Source organism: Sparus aurata, chromosome 13 (genome assembly GCF_900880675.1).
Source record: "Sparus aurata chromosome 13, fSpaAur1.1, whole genome shotgun sequence".
In the NCBI taxonomy this organism is placed as follows: domain Eukaryota; kingdom Metazoa; phylum Chordata; class Actinopteri; order Spariformes; family Sparidae; genus Sparus; species Sparus aurata.
Window position 1 is genome coordinate 28151052 of NC_044199.1, and position 22468 is coordinate 28173519.

General features: G+C 39.7%; 2 protein-coding genes across 11 annotated transcripts; one reads left to right on the forward strand and one right to left on the reverse strand.

Annotated features, from left to right (window-relative positions):
- The first annotated feature begins 24 nt into the window (after positions 1 to 24).
- Positions 25 to 8438, forward strand: LOC115593548 (solute carrier family 22 member 5-like). 8 transcript variants are annotated; one of them, XR_003986327.1, is made up of 11 exons: positions 25 to 1838; positions 2070 to 2252; positions 3061 to 3164; positions 3480 to 3634; positions 3784 to 3955; positions 4070 to 4202; positions 4455 to 4555; positions 5637 to 5733; positions 6350 to 6532; positions 6614 to 6749; positions 8194 to 8438. XR_003986327.1 is itself a non-coding variant. In XM_030437094.1 (11 exons), the coding sequence occupies exons 1-11, from the start codon at positions 1632 to 1634 to the stop codon at positions 8261 to 8263; spliced, it is 1659 nt and encodes a 552-aa protein (XP_030292954.1). In that variant the 5' UTR covers positions 25 to 1631; the 3' UTR covers positions 8264 to 8438. The 8 variants fall into 8 exon arrangements, 4 of the variants coding, with proteins under 4 accessions (XP_030292954.1, XP_030292955.1, XP_030292957.1 ...); XR_003986325.1 differs by having other exon boundaries at positions 5686 to 5851; positions 6074 to 6532; XR_003986326.1 differs by having other exon boundaries at positions 5686 to 5851.
- LOC115593545 (solute carrier family 22 member 5-like) lies at positions 8004 to 21577 on the reverse strand. 3 transcript variants are annotated; one of them, XM_030437090.1, is made up of 11 exons: positions 21553 to 21577; positions 20282 to 20725; positions 18120 to 18223; positions 17430 to 17584; positions 17162 to 17333; positions 16628 to 16754; positions 14560 to 14657; positions 13281 to 13495; positions 12995 to 13177; positions 11429 to 11564; positions 8004 to 9284 (listed from the first exon to the last, which is right to left on the reverse strand). In XM_030437090.1, the coding sequence occupies exons 1-11, from the start codon at positions 21565 to 21567 to the stop codon at positions 9200 to 9202; spliced, it is 1734 nt and encodes a 577-aa protein (XP_030292950.1). In that variant the 5' UTR covers positions 21568 to 21577; the 3' UTR covers positions 8004 to 9199. The 3 variants fall into 3 exon arrangements, with proteins under 3 accessions (XP_030292950.1, XP_030292952.1, XP_030292951.1); XM_030437092.1 differs by lacking the exon at positions 21553 to 21577 and adding an exon at positions 21433 to 21477 and having other exon boundaries at positions 20282 to 20720; XM_030437091.1 differs by lacking the exon at positions 21553 to 21577 and adding an exon at positions 21433 to 21450.
- Between the last annotated feature and the right edge of the window lie 891 nt (positions 21578 to 22468).

Below are 22468 nucleotides of genomic sequence, written 5' to 3' on the forward strand. Positions count from 1 at the left end.
GATACTACCCCAGTCAGGTAATGTACTCCTCTAACTGGTGTCATATTAAGGATAAGTCCATCTGTTGATTAACTATCCCACTGTATCTTACATCTTATATAAGAAACAGCTGACAAGAATTCAGCTCCCTACCTTTATTCAGCCAAGTAGTTTGTAAGACACATCCATTCTGAGCACTGGGATAGTGACACAGAATGTAACCCTTTCTAACTTTCTTATAATACCTTAGGCAAAGTGAATTGCTCCTCTCATGAATCCCTGACCTGTTCTAACCTTTACAACGCCCCACACCTCAGGCAAAGAGGATCATCCTGATATGGCAAAACTTGTATTTGTATAGCGCTTCTCCAGTCTGCTGGCCAGTCAAGGCACTTAACACTACTAATCACATTCACCAATTCACACACAGCTGACCAGCTCATCAGCAGCAATTGGGTTCAGTTTCTTGCTCAAGGATACTTAGACATGCAGTCAGGGGGGCCAGGAAATCGAACCAGTGATGACCCACCTTGCCTCCTGAGCCCCAGCTATATATTCTAAGGCAGGGAGAGGCCACAAAAATGTTTTCTTCACTACCTAGGGGTCAGATTGTAATCGCACACCTCCACCAGTAGGATCCTGTAACCCCATCATTAAATTAGCCAATAATAGCTAATAAAATTAATGAAAACAACAACATATATACTGGTAATCAAACTTTATTTTACCAACATCTCTTGTTTACATATTCAAATGCATTAAGTAATGCTTTTATTCAATTAATGAACTTAACGCAGAGACAAAACATTTACATTCCTGAATGATATACATTTATTTCAATGATGCCTGATTAAGTGTCTGGAATGTTTGAAGAAGAATACTGTAAACAAAAAGCTGCTGACGATGCAGAGGCTTAATAGCTTAATTAAATGAGTTTACAGAGAGAAAACGTTTCTGACTAAAATGTATTACTGTAATTGACTAAAACTTGAATAAACTTTAAGATAAAAATGACAAAAATCTAACTAAGACTATAAGCATTTTGGTCTGAAGACTATATATAGAATCGCTGCCAAAATGTTGCCATTTGTTTTTGTGCCTGAACATTTGCATATAAAGGTATGTATTCTCTTAATGGCTAAAGATGAGCATGAATATATCTAATATAATAGACTCAGTGCTCTTGGCATATGCCATAAAGGTGGTCATCTAGAGTGTCACATGCAGGAAGTACACCGCTGCTTGGCTCCAATACTTCCCTGTACTTAAGGGGTGGGGCATATTGGCTGATCTCATGGCAGGTGACATGAATTTTTTTTTTTTTGAGTTGTTGTGGAGGAATTGTAGATACCCATCAGTTTCCTGTTAACCAAAGTTACAAGGTTCATGTTTGTAGTAGAAGTGAGTTCTTGCAGGAGATAGTTAACTTTTTATCAGCTTTGTAATCTATACCTAGACAACCATATAACTGCAACCATAAAAAGCTTTTTTTTATTTTTCCGTCCCTTGCAAACTGCAAGTTTTGGCATGAATGTGTTACATTGCTAGGGGTGCGGCATATTGGCTAATCTCTGGGAGGTGACATGAATGCAGACTGATCAGCTGTTTCATTTTGTAGTAGTAGATAAAGACAGTGGAGGGCACAGTTAGGAATGAAGGATTATGATGATTCCATCGCTTTTTTGGGTCACTGGGGACGTTTCCAGCAGGCTGTCTTCTTCCTGCTATGTGCCAGCATCGTGCCCAATGGATTTGGCGTTTTCTTTACCGTGTTCTTGACTGACACTCCACTTCACCACTGCCTGGTTCCTGAGGTCAATCTGAGCCAAGCTTGGCGTGATGCTACCATCCCAATAGAGGTAATTAAGTTTTGGATCACAACTCCTAAAAAGCAAATGGTGGAGTGTAACAGTTTTTCATTCAAATATTCAAAGAGATATTTAGCTAACTTAAAGGGTATGTATTTTGTATATGTTGTTTGTTATGTTTGTTGGCTAATTGTTGAATCGATCAAACAACATGGCACCATGCACAGTACGTACAGTTGTTGGAAATGTTACCCAATTAGTTTGTGTCACTGTGACTGTGAGGTGGTGGATGGGAAGCAGGAGCTGAGCAGCTGCAGCAGATACAGGCTGGATGTTGTCAGAAATCTGTCTGCTCAGGGACTCGTTCCTGGCAGAGACGTCAACCTCACGGATCTGGAGCAGGAGGGCTGTGTGGACGGATGGAGCTACAGCAAAGACATTTACCAATCCACCATAGTCTCTGAGGTGAGTGTGTACCTGGGCTATATGTGAGTTTGTACAAGTCATACAGGTTATACACCAGGAGGAGTTTTTCTTTTTTTGTGTTTTTATTGGGTTCTCTCAGGATCATAATTACTCATTAAACCTGACTAGAGCACTGCATTTACTCTGTGGATAGAAAAGATAATTACACCTTTTTGAAAAAACCTTTCTAGTATTTTGCTCAGAGAGGCAGCAATTGATTGTTTTTTAATTACAAATGGTTATTTTTGATCATCAACAGAGAGATAAAGTGGTCGATGTAAATGTGTCAATAATGTGCCATAGTTGAGTGGTAATAGATCAGTGGTCTGCAATCTCGGGTTAAAATGTACATTATCAGTTATTGGCAGATAAAGAAATTATAGCCAATAATACAAAGCCAAATTGCTTTTGTTGACTTAAAAAAGTGCAGCATCTACACATAGTAATTGATGGTATGTACCTTTACAGTTGTTTTGTGAGCAGCCAATAAACACAGCGAAACAAACATGCTGTTGTCACGCTCATAACGTCAAACTGCTGCACCTGTGAAGAGCCAAGCAATGAAGACAAGAGTCACACATGTCGTCACTGGTGTGAACATCGGCCATGAGAGTCATAACGGTTATTGGATCAGCTGAAAAAAGTCCATATTGTGCATCCCTAGTTTGAACATTGTTGGAAACATTTGGATAAGTACACAACTCAACAATATATATAACAAAAGTCTAGGTTTTTTTTTTAGATAATTTAATGCAGAAATAATAAATTTATTATAATCAACTCAATTGTTTTATTGTCCACCCTCCAGTTTGACCTGGTGTGCAGTGACCAATGGAAGCAGCCGTTCACCACCACGCTTTTGTTACTGGGAGTTGTTTTTGGATCCTTCGTCTCAGGACAGCTCTCAGACAGGTACTGAAAACACAAGTAAACGAAAAGTTAGTATTCGAAAAATGACATTTAAAATTGCTGCTAATGCTCTTCCTCTTACATTGGTTAACTTGTTAATCTTTGTAGCTCTTTTAGTGCACAGTGTAGTATAAGTCTTTATAATTCTTCCTGAAGATGTGATAGTAATAGCTGTAAAGTAAGGATACTCTACATTTGCCCCCCACAAAATTCACAAAACATTTGTTTTCTGATCAGTATTTGTTCTTTGCACTTTAACCTTGTTATAAAATCTTATTTGTATTTGTTATTATTTCATTGTTTGAACCTTTATCTTAGGTTTGGAAGAAAGCCTGTTCTCTTTGCAACAATGGCAGTTCAGACATTTTTCACCATTGTCCAAATCTTTTCACCCTCTTGGACGGTGTTCTCCATCCTCTTTTTCATGAGCGGTTTGGGACAGATCTCCAATTACATATCTGGTTTTGTGCTGGGTAAATGTTTAAATATTTTATACTTAAGTAACATTAAATATTACTTCTATACAGTGGTCAGTGTTTTTGAATAATAGAGATATATTTTGTATACTGTACGTGTTTTATTGTATCTCCACCATTTTTTCTCATTTTCTGTTTCTGTGCAGGTGCTGAGATCTTGACTGGCAACGTGCGGGACCTGTTTTCAACCATGGGTATATCTTTGGGCTTTGCTGTCGGCTACATGCTTCTACCCCTTTTTGCTTATTTTTTAAGAGACTGGAAGTCTCTGCTTTTGGGTCTCTCTCTACCTTGCTTTGCATACATCCCCCTCTGGTGGTAGGTTGCACTCGTAATAGAGAATTTGTCGCATTAAGCTGACCTAACTTTGTCGTAGAAGCCCCTCTGATCCCCGCCTGAACCTTTTTGCATCTCTGTTGATTACTGTGACAGGTTCATCCCAGAGTCTCCTCGGTGGCTCCTCTCTCAGGGAAGATTGGAAGAGGCAGAGGCCATAATAAGACATGCTGCTAAGATCAATAAAGTTGAGGCTCCTCAGGTCATCTTTGAAGATTACAGTATTTATGTAAGTTTACTTTGACTTAAATCATGCAGGACCAGACACGTCAACCTATGGGTGTGCTTCAGGACACACAATGTTAATGCAATTGACCTAGTGAGGAAAATAAATGTCCGTACCATATTTCATGGTGATCCATCAGGTAGCTAATGAGATAATTAATTTAGAACCAAAGTTGTGGAGCGATAGACCAACCAACTACAAAACAAGAAACAGCAGGTGGCGTGTGTTTTGTGTCTTGTGTTTTGCGTCTTGCAGGCAGATGAGACTAATACACATCCTGAAAACCACCCCAATTTCTTCGACCTGCTGAGCACAAGAAACATCAGAAACACAACTATCATCCTGTGCCTGTTGTGGTGAGTAACCAGTCTGAACATTTCAAGCAGCAAATAGAAGGGAACTATTCGGTATTGAATAACTGTTGCTCATTTTTCTGATATGTTCTTGTATATAATTATGTTTATAAACATGTCAGCACAATTCATTCCAGTAAACGTCCAGTACACACTACAGCCCAAAAAACATAGTTGGGTCACAGGTCTTGCAGAGCAACTTATGGAATCTGCAAGTCTGACTTACAGCCGATAACCTCAAAGTTTAGAGTTGTTTTTCAAGTCTCAAGGAGAGATGTTGGATATCGAATAAACAGTGGAAGACCTCACTCACAAAGTTGAGATGCTAACTTATGTTAGCTAGCATAGCAAATGATTGTTTAGCAAACAAGGTTAGAACACGGTTGAATTTTTAAAGTTACTCATGTTTTACCTCTATATCAGGTACTTGAGTCGTAAAATCCTTCTGATTTGATTGTTTGTCATTTGTTTTTTCCCTTCCAGAATATGCCTCCAGTACGTTGTAAAAATTTCAATCTTGCGGCACTGTATGCCACAGAATGTTAGCATAAAGAAATTATCTACCTGACTGATTAATTCTATACATCTCTATTTTAACATTTTTTCACAAGTTCAATGGCATATTTAGCTAAAATTGGTATATTAATGTTCAAACACCCATCAATGCTCATTCAAGTCAAGTCAGTATTATTTATATAGCCTTATATCACAAATCCCATTGCCCCAGTGGGCATTACAATATGAACAGTGTATGCCCCCCTCTGTCATTGGACCCTCGATTTGAGTAAGCAAGGATTTCCTCTCAAAAAAAAAAAAAGAACAATTTTAGCTGGGATAAACACTAATCACTGTTATAAATGAGATACTGTATATTTATTTCACCTCAGCACCTTTTGTCATTTCACCACAACTGGTTATCCCTTCTTTGGTATTTTTTTAGTTTTTTGGTATTGATTTACGTTCGCTGTTAACCATGTCTTGCTTGCCAAGCTGTTCTGTCTTGATGGCAGTGAAGTCCTCAGTCATGCTCTTCATGTTAATGTATCTTTAGCCATCTCTCTCTTCAGTATCTCTGTCTTCTCAGGCTCACTCTAAGTACTGGATACTTTGGCTTGTCTCTGAACACTCCCCAGCTTCATGCGAACCCCTATATCAGCTGCTTCATCTCAGCGGCAGTCGAGGTACCAGCTTACATTTCCTGCTGGCTGGCACAGTGTTACCTTCCACGACGAGTGTCTGTCATCAGCTTCTTGCTGCTTGAAGCAGTGTCACTCTACTCCATTCAACTGGTGCCTCAAAGTACGAAACTGTCAAATTTCCAAGCAAATAGTTTTAAGTTTCACCTGTTAGCCAAATGTCACCGAATTTGTTATGGTCACTCAGACATCTTACCTACATGTCTACTAAATTTGGTTGCAGTAGGCCAATGTTAAGGTGTTTTTTGTAATGTATTTATTACTTGTGAGTTAAATGCAGTTTTGAATTACAAGTGAAACCTTAATGTGTGAGGTGTCTCAATAGGAAACTGCAGACAGAGGGCAGGGTCTCTGTAGGAACAGACACCACCACACACTTCTAGTGGGTCATACTGTAAGTGATTATTGGCAGCCTGTACACTGGTCTTTTGGGGAAAAAAATTTGCAAGTTTCTTCGACAGAGGATAAAATGGCTGCAAGAAGTGAAAGCAGCAGAAGTGTCTTCACAATCAGTTCCATTAATTCAATCTGCTGCATAATGGATTATACAATTACAGATGTTCTTGTTTTGTTCCTCGGCAAACCATTTCTTACTTTTCAGGTCTATCATATTTGTCCTTTGCTCTGGAGATGCTGGGTAAATTTGCTGTCTCTGCCAGTTCAACCCTTATGTATGCCTACACAGCAGAACTTTACCCAACGGTCCTGAGGAACACAGCGACAGGGACATGTTGCACAGTTTCCAGAGTTGGATCCTGCCTTACACCCTTTTTGTTAAAGCTGGGTGAGTCAACTGGTAATTAAATGACTAATATTTGTTTAACCTGTTTAACAAAGGAATTAATTTCCCTTTCTTCTTGTAAAGGTTTATACTTTAAGTACCTGCCTAATATTATACTTGGGACTCTGGCTGCTGTGTCTGCTTTCGCTGCTTTTTTCCTGCCAGAGAGTTTTGGACAACCTCTACCTCAAACCATTGAACAGATGTTTAAATTAAAAAGGTGGGTTACTAAAGGAACACATGCATCTTCATACGTTCATTTTATTTCAATATTAGTGTACTTTATAAATTATAAATGATCTGTTTATGTTTTTATAGTCCTCATGTTTGGATCTGAAATGTAACAACAATGGTGATTTAAACTCTTAAATTTTATGTGGATTTATGCATTTTATTTAAAGCACATCTACCATCAAAAAAGTCTATAATTAGTCAGTTGTCACAGCCCACACACAGCCGGTGTCGATTAATCTTAAGGGCTGTATTATACATTGTAGGCCGGCGTGTTCAGCTCAAATCACAGCCCTGGTTCTTTCAATTTCAATTCAAAGAGCTTTACTGGCATGAGGTAACTTTTACGTTCTCTAAGTAGGATTTTGGTTTTGTTTGTCTGGTAATATGATTTCAACATCTGACCTCAAAGGTCAATTGTAGATTTGGAGTTTGGAATTTTTTCACATCTATGAATGTGCAAGAGAAAGCTGACCCATTCTGTTTGGATTCACTTCTGCACAAAACAACTACAGCTTACCAGTTTAAAGCTCCAGCCTAACATCTCCGTATGCATCAGCATATTTCTGACACTTTGTCACCTCTTCCCTTCTCTTTCTCTTTTCCTCTTCCTTATGTGCAGTAGACACAGCAGATCACATCCCTCCAACGACATAATGTTTGTTTACTGCTGTAACCATGGAAACGCTCTGTGTAGCTCTGTATTGCTCCCTAGAGGACTGACGTTTGGACCATATTTCAGTCTAAAGTCTTAAACTACTCCTGCATCAAATGACTCTGCAGCAGTCAAGGGAATTTATCGGCTCCAGCTTTGATGACTGTGATGAAAACACAACATGCTAATTCACTCCCCTTTTCAAAAACAATGCCATGACGTCTGTTGAGGTTAATGCTACTTGTCAATACTTTTTCAGCCATCTCCATACAAACAGAACTCGAACATCATTCGGCCGGTAATGAGCTTGAAGGTGTGACTCTCCTTAGCAACTTATCAGCTCCAGAAAAAAAAATCTGCCTGTGATTCAGAATTAAATTGATTAAGACTTTTTAAAACATGTTTTAACATCTTTGGATATAGTCTGATGAGGTATGTGATCTGCTGCCTTTAACTGCTCACTACTGTGCATTTGTGAAAACAAATGTGTTCATTTTGGTGTGACAGTGGTAATATACTGCAGTAAGTACAGGCCTAAGATTTTTTCCCCACACAGAAATACAACAACAACAATGACAACACAAAATGTCACAGGTGATTATTTTAATATTAAACACCAAAAAATCAATATCATCACTCTGTGAGGATGTGACAATGGTGGAATAAGTCTTTGCAGCGAACTGTCCATGAGGATATTCATGAATTTTGGTAGCAATGAAGAAATGTTCAAACACTAAAACTGTATTTTGTTTGTTTGTGTGTTATTTTGTCCCAACAGAATAACGTGCCCATTCACCACTTTAGAGGAACAGTCAAAACCTGGGATTGTTGTGGAAAGTCGACTCTGATTGTCTAAAACTTCACTTGCATGAATGAATAAGTAATAAATATTGTTTCTGAGTACCATTCCTACTATTAACTGTCAATCAGTCAATCAGTGCAATTATATTTAATGACCATTGACCATTACCTTTTTGTAAGAAGTGAATTTAAAGAAAATAAAGCTTGTAGAGTACTTGCATACACCTATTTGTGCCTGGACTCTGTGCATGCTATCTTAAATCACAAAGGTCTATACAACATATTCACAAATTAAGTGTGAAATGTTGAAGCTAAACGTGCATTTGGGCCATAAATCACTAAATGTGGCCATTGGTACTGATTAAATTGGTATCAAAATATTACAAACTTTGTACAGTAGGGTCAGAAAGACTGAGACCACTAGTCAAGATACTTCTATTTTGCCATTTTTTCAAATGTAATGCTATTCTCCAGTAGAAATGATAAAAGCGGCCTAAATATGTGAATGAAAAGTTGAATCTTTAAAAAGATGTTTTTCTTTTGTTTTTTTTTTTACCCCTTTTGCATGCTCATCACATTGCATCACAGCATGTACTCAAGCTGGCATGGACTCTACAAGTTTGCAAAAAACCTGATGACTCATGTTATCCCAGCATGATTTGATAGTGTTCCAAAGAGCTTTCTGTCAAATCATGCTCCGATAACGGGATTCATCAGTTTTTTTTTGTTTTTTGGTAAACTTGTGGAGTCAATGTCAGCTCAAGTGCATGCTGTCATCAAACATAAGATTGTTACATACTGTATTTTGACTTTCAATTCAGTTTTGTGAGGCTATTTTAAAGCATCATTTTTATTTGAAAAACTGGGATGTTCCTTTGTCCTGCTGAAGTCGCATCACTTCACACATACAGTGCCAACATGGTCAGAGATACGACTTTTGTTCAGTTATTTGCCTCAAGGCTGATGTCAATGCTGCTCCTTGTTCAGGGGAGAACTGGAGACTTCCTTTCAGCTTTGTTTTCCTTTTCCTCTCTGTGCGTGAGTGTGTAAGGTGTCTTCTTGCAACATCTAGTGAAAAAAAACACAGTGATACAGTTTCCCTCATGATTAACAGCATAGAGAGCAAAGCAGTCTGTGACCATTTTTAGGCAGGTTTAGGAGGTAGACCATCTATTACAAATAACAGGTCTACATGACTGAAAACGACATTCCTGACTATCTTGACCCTGGCAGGAGTTCTCCAAAACCTCAGTTTTCAGTGACCTGAAATTCTGTTTATGTGTGTTCAGCAGGCCAAGATGCCTAGTTTTCAGAAATACCCGTGGTACCAAGTTGGAATTTCTGTTTAAGTTACAAGTAATATATCAGAAACATCTATTGAGAGCAATGTGTTGCAAATTAATTACACCATACTCTACATGCTTTGTTAAATATCAATACCTGTGCCATGTATAATTATAATTAATTTTTGTACATTTTAATAACAAGACTGAGGATTCAAAGCACTTCTTAATCTGTTTAAAGAAATAGATTGATATTTTGAGAGACAAGTGTCATTTCCTCGTGTCAAATTAGATGAGATAATCAATACCACTCTTATATCTGTTCATTAAATATGAAGCACAAAGACAGGAATCAGCTAGCCTGGCTCTGTTGAAAGGCAGCAATATCTGCCTGTCAGCACCAGAGGCACAGTGTGTATTTTAATGTAAAAGCCTGCGTGCAAATACAAAGCAAGTAAGATGAGGGCATGTCAACGTGATTTTAGCTCTGCCAGTGGGTTACTTATTGAGGGGTAATAACCTTGTGTTTTTATGGTCAGTTGAGCTTGACTGTAAAAAGATCAAAAGGCAGATGCTTTGTGAGCACAAAGTGAAGTTAATCACATCTGGCCCTTGAACAACAAATTAATGATGCACTATGAGAGAAAAACTAAAAGTCTATGCACCTGTTTTATCCTACATTACATTTACATAGGGATGCACAAACTGAGTATTTATTTTTCAGACAACTTTGGACTTTTCCTCTCTACGTTTTAAAACAAATATCTCAACTTTCCCGTCCTTACTTTTTCAAAACACGCTTGTTACTTTAGTTTGAAAGCACTTGAGGGGAATTATTGAAGGCGGACGTAGCGAGACGAAACGACTAAAAAGATCTAACAAGACGTAAACAGAGACTGGAATGGGGAGAAAGGCATGTTAGTGTTTTCAGTTAGCTTTGCACAGAAATGGCTGGTAGAAATGTCCTTTAAGAGGGATATTATTTACTTTCATATCCTGAGTACATTTGAGAGCCTGTACTTTATTACTTTTACCTGAGAAAAGAAGTTGAATCAGTACTCATACTTTTACCACAGTCCTTTTTTACACAAGTATCTGTACTTCTACTTGAGTGAAGAATGTGTGTACTTTTGCCACCTCTGAAAATATGCCCACAAGAGAAATTATACTTTCAAACGCACATTGAATGTTGTAACCTTATTTGTACGAAAATAGGTCCAAATGGGGGGGGGGGGGTCTGTATTCTGGTGCATTTTTTGGATATCCAGCTGGAGAAGGGCAATACAGATTCATAGCCTTTTGCTTTTTGACTTATTGAGGTAGCGACTTCAAGCTAATGACTTGGGCTTCAGGACCCCTTGACCTCTTCGGCCCGGTAGGCTCATTCGTTAATCCACCCTTGCTCACATGCCACAAACGCTGACTCTAACGCTGACAGACACAGCAGCTGCAGGCAGGTATATTTCTCATGAAATCAGAATAATCTTGTCTTGAATTATCCATTAATTAATTCATTTCTGTCACTTGTTTAATTAATTTAATATGTAAAAGAAAAACGAAAACATTTTTTTTCCCCCCAGGAGATTCCAAGGAGCTGCTTAGTTTGCTTATGCCGCGGGCTGGCCCTGTCTGACGCAGTATAATGGAGGTACATGGTATACACCATAATGTGGTGATTTCCATCAAGTGAAGCTGAGGGGGGAAAAAAAACTAATTGGCGAAAACACAACATTTTCTTGTCTTCAATACCGAATCAATTCAAATTTTAAAAGATTCTAATGCTTACAGTAAAAAAAATGAAACACTCAAACCTAGATGGCCTAACTAACACCGTGGCAAAATGGAGAACTGTCCAAAAATGGAAGTCAAAAGAGCAATCCAAATCTACAGTAATGTTGGTTAACGTTTGGATACTTGGTGTAGTCTTACCCGGGGAAGTGTTGCATGTGAGTGATGGTGTCAGGCAGAGGCATTCCATAGCTCTCAGGCAGCAGGAGACTCAGCAACCCTGACAGAGCTGTGAGGCTTCCCATGAGGATGTAAGGCAGTGAAATGGAATAGCTTCCTGTGGCAACACATCAGAGGGAGAGATGTTGAAAAGCATCCCCTGCTACAATTGTACCGCAGCGAAGCTAAACACAAAAGTTGGAAAGACTTGAAGGAGCTTAATGTGGCGGCATCAGTAGTTTAAATCCAATCCATTTAAAAGTGACTCCTAAATTTTAACTGAAAGCTTTTGGATTTTCCACAAACTGGTCCGTCTGATCTGAGTGCTAATTAAGTCTGTTTTTTTGTTCTTGCTCTGGCGAGTTTTGTTCTTGTTTTGTTTCTGTGGAGGCACCAGCTTGTTGTTAGCCTCTTGTTTCAGCGTAATAGTGTTAGTGCAAGTCAGGAATCAGAAGGGAAACAGCTTTCCTTAAGGGTAACTCCACCAATTTTATACATTAAAGTATGTTTAAAGTCTTGGAGACTGCATTTGTGAAAAAAGTAGTTTGAAGCCTTTGGTGGCTTGAGAGGAAGCTGCATGTGATCTAAACTGTCTCCTTTGATGTCAATATGTGGTTAAGTGGCATTTCTAAGTACTGTATCGTAGGCAACTGGACGTGTTTCAGTTTCTTGAAGAAGTTTCACCTCTCATCCAAGAAGCTTCTTCGGTTCTTCTAACTAACTGGAGGGGAGTTGCTTCTAAACTGTGTGTGAGTTTCCTTACAGAGTTGTTAGGGCCACTTGCGTCACTTCATGTGGGTTGCTGTGGCTGTTGAAGGCCAGTTGAAGATAAGACGGGGAAATTCACGTGTTACAACAGTTTAAGATTTATAGGGTTTCTTGGGCTTCCAGAGAATTGGCCTATGATGGGTGGACGTATGTTATGTCCCAACCTACTTTAGATGTTTAGGAGAATGCTGCAAGGCCGCTTAGCTGTGAGGCTCTGGAAATGTTTTGAAATAAAGATAAAAGATGATCCTAGACTGAGATCAGCACAAAGGGCCAAATAGTAAGTGAGCTGTATAAACTGCTGTGTCGAAATAAACCAGTAAGCCTCACATTCAACTGCCAAGTCATACGCCCTAAAAGTCAAGCACTTTCTAGACTGTTCTACACCACTCATGAACTACCACTCATGAACTTGGTTGTATTTAAGAGTAAACTGGTGAATGCCTTAAATGCTCTTGAATAAATGGTTTGTGCAACTTAAGAACAAATCTGCATTTCAATAATTGGTTTTTGCATGAGGCCCATTGAGGTTGAGGGGCCAGAGAAAATAAAGGAAAAACAAGATAAAGAACAGTATTGTAAATATAGTAGGAAATGTGGGTTCATCAGTTAGGTAACGACACACAATTTAATTGCTCTTTCATGCTTTGTGCAAAGTTAAGGAGAAGAAAGGGCTGGACACAAATTACTACCAAAAATCTACCAGGCTTACATATTGATTCCATAGTGATCAACAGACAGAAAACAGTGTACTTGAGGCAGAGGTAAGATCATCCTTACTTAGGTAAATGAAGTATGGGGCAGTGATGCTGCCTATCCTGGAGGCCATTGAGCAGGCGCCCACAGCTGAATTCCTCAGTACAGTCGGGTAAACTTCTGCTGTGTATGCGTATGCGAGAGCAAATGCTGTCGTCACGGCAAACTTCCCCATCATCTCGAGTGATATGGATACATAAATCAGGTCTACAGGGAAGACAGCATTACATTGTTTTGGGTTATATGTGCCGACCTTTCAAATAAATTCAACTTGAACTGAAATGAGAAATGTCTGGAAAGTTGGTCATACTTGTTGGTACGAGCTGTATGAAGAGTAGAAACACTCCTCCCATGAAGAGGGTTGAGAAAAGACTCAGTCGTCTGGAACACCAGCGAAACATAACCCACGACAAAAAGTAGGCTGGAATCTCCACCACTGCCGACAGGAAACAGTTGAAGTACGCGTTGCCGTGAAGGTTTGCCGTGTTCAGGGAAAGAGCGAAGTAGGCGATGGTCAAGGTGTTCCTGCGGGGACAATTGTTGACCATAAATCAAACCAAAAAATGTTTTGATTACCACTACAGTCTAAATATTTATGTATATAGATGTGGTAGAAGATTATTTGCAGCCTGCATGATTCAAGTAACATTATAACAAGTATATTTTTCAGCCATTTATTAGTGTGTGTGTAATGTGTAATTTAAGGCGGATAATGAAATTGTAGCCGATAAATAGAACCAACAATACAAAGCCAAATTGCTTTAGTTGACTTAACAAGTGCAGCCTTTACACACTGTATATGGTGGTATGCCCCTTTAAGGTTGGTTGGCCAGCCGCCAATAAATGCAGAGAAGAAGATGAGTTGTGGGTTTGGAGAACCCTCAGCACTCACAGACTTCCTGCAAAGGTGCCTGCATCCCCAAAGTCTGCATGACCAGTGAAGTCCTGATATCCTTTAGTCTCTGTGTTCGCTTCCCTCTGTACCAGTTTGCCTTGATGTCATGTGTGAGTCTTTGTGTTTTGTCTGACCTTTGGCTGCCTTTTCTGCCTGCTGATTCTGATTTCTCTGCCTGGTCTGATTGACAACATGCAAACTGAATTCTCCATTATAAACGGACTGTGTTTTAACTGCTACTATGGTAAAAATCCAACAACAAGTCTCTTCAGAGGCATTTTTTGTCTCTGATACCAATTAAGAAATCTAATTAAAACATAACCTGGTAGATATATTTTTTAGAACTGGTCCAGAGAATAATGAGAACACTATAAAACAAATATCTGCTGTGATAGACTGACAACTTTTTTCTTTAAAAAAATGTAACTGTTTTCATCTCAGAGGTGAGCACAGGGACCGTTGAGGCATACTGTGCAGTTACATAAAACAGATTTTGGCCTCAGTTGCAGCTCTTCACAGCACCTGACAGGTCATTAATTGTTGTTAGTGAAATGGAGCTGACGCGGTCGAAGGTGACGCATGAACAGGCTGAAACTGTGCGTGCATGCATGTGTGTCTGTAACAGTGTGTGTACAGTACATGTCGGGGTCACTGTACTGAATGTGGAGGTCAGGCAGGGACAGCAGGGACTCACCAGACAAGCCACAGCGTGACAGAGATCCAGCGGATGTTTCGAGAGCCGAGCAGGTCACAGATGTTGTGGGCTCTCCTCCCCTCAGATTGAAGTTCTTTCTGTGGGGGGCGGAGCACGTGGAATAACAAACACTTAGTAAGCACAGCCATCAGTCTGGAAATAATTTCATTAGAGAGAGGCTTGTGAATGCATGGACACTTGCTGAGCGAGCACATGCATGTGCACGTGTGCACACATACAGTGCCAAAAATGCACTAAGTACTAATGGAGGCAAAAGTTGAATGTCTGATGAAGAGCTGAGGGGGGAAATGCTGATATTAATTAAGAGTCGAGCTAGATTGATAAATCAGCTGAAGTTGGGCTGATGAGCAGTTTTGGAAGTAACTTTATTAACTTGAACTACTGTGGTAAAAAATAACCTTGTGTGTTAATTTTGCATTTAAGTAATCTTTTGTTTGGTTATATTTTCAAATAAGTAATCTGCTACTGTAGGAATCTCACCATGTTTCCTGTTCCTTTTGTTGCCACTAAAAACAAAAAAGGGAAATCCCTGATGTAGGCCCACCTTTCTGTGGTTCTGTTTTGTCAGGGTGCAGCTGTAACTCAGCAAGCAAGATAGCCAGAGCAGAGAGGGCAGCCTCTGGCTCATTAGTCACATGTTGAAACGTGCTGTATTGTAGGTGATGTATCTGATCCAGCGTATTCTTGTTTTCGTAGAGTCATCTGCTAAAACGGTATGTATATCTGGGTTAAGTTCGCTGTCTGGTTGCTAGCAGGCATAATTCTACGGTAACGGTAGAAGATATGTAATGTAACATCAGTTGCTCGTTATACTTTGGACAATTCCACCTTTTTCATTGCAGTTCAATTGCAAAAAAAACCCAACAAATTTTGTATGAACTTGTTAGGTTATATGAGCCCCTGTGCTGAATCATGTTTTAAAATCAAACATATATAATTAGCCAGAAGTGGATATTGCAACTGTCATTCCCATTACTATTAGCCTGCAGAGGCAAGGAATGGCAAAGGGGTTGTCATTTTTGGTAACGCAAAAGTACTTAAAACAAGTTGCTTTTCTCAGTAGGTAACTATGAAACATAACAAGTTGCTTTTAAAAAGTAACACAACCCAATTCTGCTGATAAGTGACACGAAAACTGCTGTGCAGAAACGACTGTAGGTTTAGGGGGATTTTAGAAAAAAGGGTCAGTATTATATTGTTTGTCGATAAAAAAAAACTGGTAAAAACTTATTATATTGGTGTCATTATCAGTACCTTCACCCTGTTCACATTTTTTAAATCTGTGCAGCTGCTGCTGGCAGCGCGCCCATTTTATATTTGTAAGATTTCCCTAACAAAATAGAAAAATTTCAAAATGTAGCAGTACAAAAAGACTGCCAAAAAGGTGAAATCAAATCTTCTGCATTTGATAAGTGAGGCTGGCGTTTCATAGAAAGTAAAGGTGAAGGAAGAAAATTGTTCACCTCTTAGGACAGATTGCATGAAAATGTACAGCTATTGTAGGGAAACGCCACCACAGTTATGGCAATTCGTCAAGTTGCTGCTTAACATTACTTTGTAAAACTGATTTAACAACCAACACTTTCTGATCCAAGCACATCGTTCATTGTCTGTCATCTGCACTGAGGAAAGTCATGAATGTGGCAGTTTAGTTTCTAAAGGAAAGTTCACGGGTCAAAGTAGGTCAAATCTTGGCACAGTCCCAATCAACTGTCATACAGATTAGTGCACACCCCTGTGCAGAAAAGTAAATGATTACATCAAACTTAGCAGTGAACTATGAAAGGGTCACTCCTCATTGTCACTCCCTATCTGGGATGGAAACATGCTGATCTTAAGAAAACCATAATCAGCAGGAAACCAGGTATGAGCTGGTTAATGGCTTGGGTTTAAAGGTTTTTTAAAAGGTACAATATGTGAGAATTGACCACCAAATTCACACTCCAAACAAACACAGCGCAGCATATAAACAGCGCAAGTCATTCAATTGCCCAGTGCATTGATGTTTATGCACTTACAGTACAGTAGTTTTATGGTGAGATCTCACCTTCAAAGAACCGAAGATGACCGACGGGGGCTCAATATTGTTCCTCTTGGCAGCAGCTCTTATGACGGCTTCTGCTTCTTCAACTCTGCCCTGAGAGAGCAGCCAGCGAGGAGACTCTGGGATGTACCTGCATAATTTAACAACAGTGAGACACAGAGGTTCAATCAACTGAGGCTTTTCTTTTTACTTATTTTGATTTCCTACCCAGTCAATTAAGGTAACTTGGCATCCAACATTTTCCAAAAAGCGTGTTTTCTCGTGGCTTGCTGCACACTATTCAGTTTCAGTTTTCAGTTTTTAGGGTACTCCTGATGGAGTTATTTTATAAGGAACTATGCTGATTGGTTGATTCATTGATGGTTAAAACAGCTAGATTTCATCAGTTATCCCCAGACAAATGTTATAAGTCTAAAAACCTGATAAAAAGCAGATATGACAAGAGATGCTATGGCTGAATACTTTATGTAACATCAGCTTTCGAAAAAAACAAAAGAAGAAGAAAGAACCCACACGGACAAACACACACCCACCTACCACCAGAGAGGCACATAGAGGATGCCAGGCAGGGCCAGGCCTAAACGAAGCATCCTCCAGTCTCTGACGAAGAAAGCAACCACCGGCATCAGCATATAGCCCCCAGCAAAGAAAAGACTCACACCCGCGGTGGAGTAAATGGTCCGCACACGAGGGCCTAATATCTCTGTTCCTGTTGTGGGGTAACAAAAAGTATGAACTCCACAGTCTTGCATAGTCTAGCAACTAATACTTCTGAGAATGAATGAGCAGAGGAGTAAAGAGGTACCTAGCACAAACGCAGTCACATAAGTGGAGATAAGTGCCATCCCAACAAGAAAGTAGATGGCGCAGAACACGGCCCACGACGAAGCGAAGACCTGAATGACCGCAAACACCGTCTGGAGGGCCACGGTCACACACAACACTATTTTTCTCCCATACCTGAAAATGATACGAAGCACAGGTAAATGACCAAGAAAGCATGCTGTGTAGATGTAGTACCAGAGGTAAAAATCTAACTTCAGGCTATAAGGAGACTACATCGCGGTCGCATCACTTAAATGTCACCAACACTAAGCATCTTACTAGACAATTACTATACTGTCCTGTAAAGACGAACTAGTGAGTAGATGAGTTCTTCCGTGTTCGGCGCGATGACTTTTAATGTCCTTGACAACTTCTGTATATTTGGAAGCGATTTAAAAAGTTGAGCAGAGTAGAGCAGAGTGGGAACTTGCAGACGGGGCCAGCGGGGGAAACTCTACTAGAAACTTTATTTGGCATATGTGCAACTTGCGACTAAATAGACACCATCTTTTTGTCATTGTTCAACTTGCAGTCTCTGTCTCGGTTGGAGGTTACTTGTACAGACTAGCCTGCTACATGCATGGATTCTTTGGGTTTTGGCAGAAAGCTACATACGTGTTGAGTGACGTGCACATTTTGAAAACAACAAACTTAATCTTTTGTCCATGACCTGTCAGAAAACTGTCCCGAAATAAAGGAGCCAGTGAGAACGCCACAGAAGTAGAGAGAGGAGGTCAGCGGGTTCTTCCACCTGTCATCACACACCAGGTCCCACTGCAAAAACACACACACACACACACACACACACACACACACACACACACACACATATCAAGGTCATCAAGTACATCAAGTACACAACAAATGATGATGAAATTCCTTAACAAGAAAAATGGACATAGAAAAAAAAATGTTTTTAAAAAGTACAACCGTCTATGGAAATAGGTACAAAAAAAAAATATATATTTTTCTGAAAAGTTTTCTTTTAACTTTTATGTAATCTGTTTTAAAACTTAAACACTCAGAGTTCAGGCCATTTTCCACATTTTCTAGTGCCTTCCCTGGATATCAACGGTTTTATTTTTTCATCGATCCAAAACAGTCATGGGGAATTAAACGGAAACGACAATGTCAGTGTTGCCTACTGGCTGCTGTGCTTGGGACGTGCTCTGCTCCTAAGAAGAGGGTGATCTCTGGGTCAATTAGCCACAAATGTCTGAGCTGTTTTGATTCAGCGAACCTCAAGTCTAACTTACACTATTGGTTCCATTTTCAATTCGTCATTGTCACAACCACAATGTCATTTTTTGTGTCAAATAGTTCCATACTCCAACAGTAATCACTGTTATAGATTGTTGGCTCAGTAACCCATGTCTCTCTTCCACCTGCTCATGCAGTAAAGAAGAAAATAAATGTTCTGGTATCCCTGCCCACTTTATCCAATCAGGACAGAGAACTTCATCCTCCTGTTTGCTACGTTGTCTGGCGATTAAGCTTTGCGTTCATGTGGTGATGTAGAGAGGAGGGAGGGGATTGCTATTCGCATAATGGACATTAATAAACCAAATAGTAGCTGCAATAGCTGTAAATAGTGTGTGTGTGTGAAGTAATATACATTCTCTATTTTCTCCCAAAAGAGTAGAATGTTAACATTTGATTTGTATCTTGTGCATATTATATTTTTGTTTTGTTTGACAGCTTAGTTGTATAGTGGATGTAATTCACTTAAAAAAGGCAATACATTGTTCAAACTACAATTATCAAGTGAATGTAAATAAATAGTTTTGACGTTGTGATGTCTATCTCTATGTGGCATAAATATCTACTGAAGTTAGCATGCTAACCAGCTAGCCCCGATTCATGAGCTAGCAGTGTAAACAATGATACTCCCGATGTCCCTAGACGCTAGCTGCAGGGCTAACCAGGCTAACAAGCTAACAGAAGTTACAGTTACAGCAGTTACTCTGGTTATATGCTGCCCCTATATGTTTTAGTATGAATTTGGTGGCTGATTCCTACATATTGCACCATTTGGAAAATGTGCTTTTCTTTTAAAGTGCCCTGAATTACTGTCCACCTTACAGATCATTTTTGCAGCATTGTGTTTAAACTCATTCAAGGGTGAGTTCATCCCTCATCCTGACTCAAAATCAACAGTAAATCCATTTCTTTTAATGCCGATATTTAAAAAATTAAACAAGGTGATTTGCTATTTTGTCATCTTTTTCACCCTTGCTTTTCCAGAGCCCGAACAATAAGTAATTTTTGGGGCCAATGCTGATACCGATATTGCGGAGAAATTTTTTTTTTGATATTCATTGAAACAAATGACGACATACTTGTACCCAAGGGATCTATACATAAACACACATTTTTTTGGCAAAGGTGCCAAAAATGGGATCTTCATTGGAAATTATAAATTATCCTTAGCATCCTTTACTGCCTAATAATCCTGAGAGATGGTCTCATATCAGAACATGTACGCCAATACTGATAAATTTACCATCTGCCAATATGGGCTAACCAGTATATTGGTTGGACCCTAATTATGTTGAAACATGCAATGAGGGTGGACACACACTTTAAAACCCCCTTAATGATCATGTGCAAAGATTGTATAAGCAAGTTGTCAGAGGGTGAAATATGCAGATATTTAGGGAATTTTTTGGGTGCCCGAAGAATATAAACTCTCTTCTGAGATGAAATAATCAAGTTTGATCTCAAGTTATGTTCATTATCCTTTGAACCGGGCCGGCACACTTCCTGTTGACAGGAACACCACCAACAGGCTGTAAAGTTGTCATGAGAGCAGCTGAGCATCAGCGAAAGTACCTCAGTTGTGATGGTAGAGATGTACACACTCCGGTCGTACTCCCACCCGTCCAAGCAGTGCTCCGTAGCCACATAAGACAGATTAACATCAACGCCGGGCAGCAAGCCTCTGTCCGAGAAACTTTGCACATCTTCAAGTTTGTATCTGGAGCACTTGCTGGGCACCAGAGCGCCGCTGTGGCTCTCCTCCTCCAGCGGGATGCTGCTGTTCCTCCAGGCGGCGGTGAGGTTGACGTGCGCGGGGATGAGGCAGCGGTGGGGCGGCGTGTCGGCGATGAACACGATGGACAGGCCGGTGAAACCATTGGGAATGACGGTCAGACAGAGGAGAAGAAAAACCTGCTGCTGGAAACGTCCCCACTCCCCGAGGAAGGCGGTTGCATCCTCAACGTCGCTCATGTTGCTCGTGGTCGCTTTTACGCGCCAGGCGCGAGTGGAGCTGGACTTAAAGGAATGAGGGACTTTGAAGTGGGCATTTCAAAAGCAGTTGGGGTTTTTTCTTTTTTCTTTTTTTTTTTCAGCAAAAAAAAAAAAAAAAAGAAAAGAAAAGAAAAGAAAGAAACATCCCACCCACCCTAAATGAGTCGATCTTTAAAGGCACAACCCGAGATAGTAATAGGCTTAATCAAAACACAATGGACTCTCGTGTGTCCGAGAATGATTATCTGGCCTTTTAAAGCACAATAGAAGAAGAATTCACATGGTGATAAAATGCCACACAATAGTACAATAAATGTATTCATTGTGCTTGTCATGGGGTTAAAGGTTTGTCTGGGATAGTGAGTTGTAAAAGGCCTACATTTTCAGTTTTGCACAATTTATGATCTCTTATAATGTCATTGTGACATGACATGATATGATATGTACAGCCCGACCAATACTGGATTTCTGGGACCAATGCTGATAACGATATTAGGGAATCAAAGAATTCCAATATCGATAAAGCGTCTGCTATTCATACATACACATATTTTTCCCAGTTATCCAACAGATGTTATCAAACATGTGGTAAAAAGCTGCCAAAAAGTCAAAGTCAAACCTCTCTGTTTCCCTGACGCTGACAAAGTGACCACTTCGACCTAAACAAACGTGAAGTCGCAAAATAAAATACCATTTCATCTTAACTTTAGGGTGTTTTTGCAGAAACATACCGGCTAATGTTTATCCTGGTGAAACGCTATCTACCATCTTTTGACACTGTAGCCACAGGAAAACTGGAGGAGTGCAAACATCCAAACACAAACTACTATGTTGGGAAAGCTGATCATTACCTGTTGGAGGGACATAACTCATATCCACCCCTCCCACACTTTGTGCTCGCCATACGAGGGAGATGAGATGCACTCTGCACCTTTTTATCTGCAATGAGAGATCTTTGGTCTAAGGTCAGGGTACAAAGCTGTGTATTTTCCTTTATTACGACTCTTTAAAGGTCTCCTGTCTCCCTTTCCAGAACAGCAGACACTTCCGTTGGTCTGTCCAGTGCCTCTCACAGACATGGGTGACAGGGAAGAGCCATAACCTCAAACACAACAATCGTGTAAGGGAATGGTTTACCATTTTTGTTAATAATAACACCGGAAATTCTGAGTCTCTTCTTAGGATATTACCTTTTAACAGCTCAGAGCCAGGAAATAGTTCAACACATTACCCTTGTTACCCCTTGTTACAGTGTCAAATTCCAAGTAGGAAATGTACAAGAAAAATCTCAGATGTTCTCTGAGAGTAGAGTCAGAGAATTTCTAAGTTTTCTTCGAATCTTTGAAAATGATTTTGTGTTGATGGAGCGTTTTCAGTTTAAACCATTCCCATTTTCAAGCCTTCATGGGACAGCAGTCCAGGAAACTCTCAGACAGGTTGCATGTGTTGTAAATCTGACTCAGATTCACTTTATTGTCCTTTCCCTGAGTATTTGCTTTTACAAAATGAAAGGAAATACAGCTTCCGCCAGCTCCAATGTGTATCAGTGCTTTCAACTGTAACAAACATCCATATAACAATTACAAACAAGCCAAAAAAATGTTTAGAAAAGAAAAAGACACAACAGTTTGGCAACACTCAGCTGACACTACTCAGCCAATCAAATCAGAAAAATGGGGGGTGTTGTCTTTCATTATGTCGCTAATGCTTTACAGATATGACACCAACGATGTTCTGGGCGGTTTTTATCACACGCTGTAGAGCATT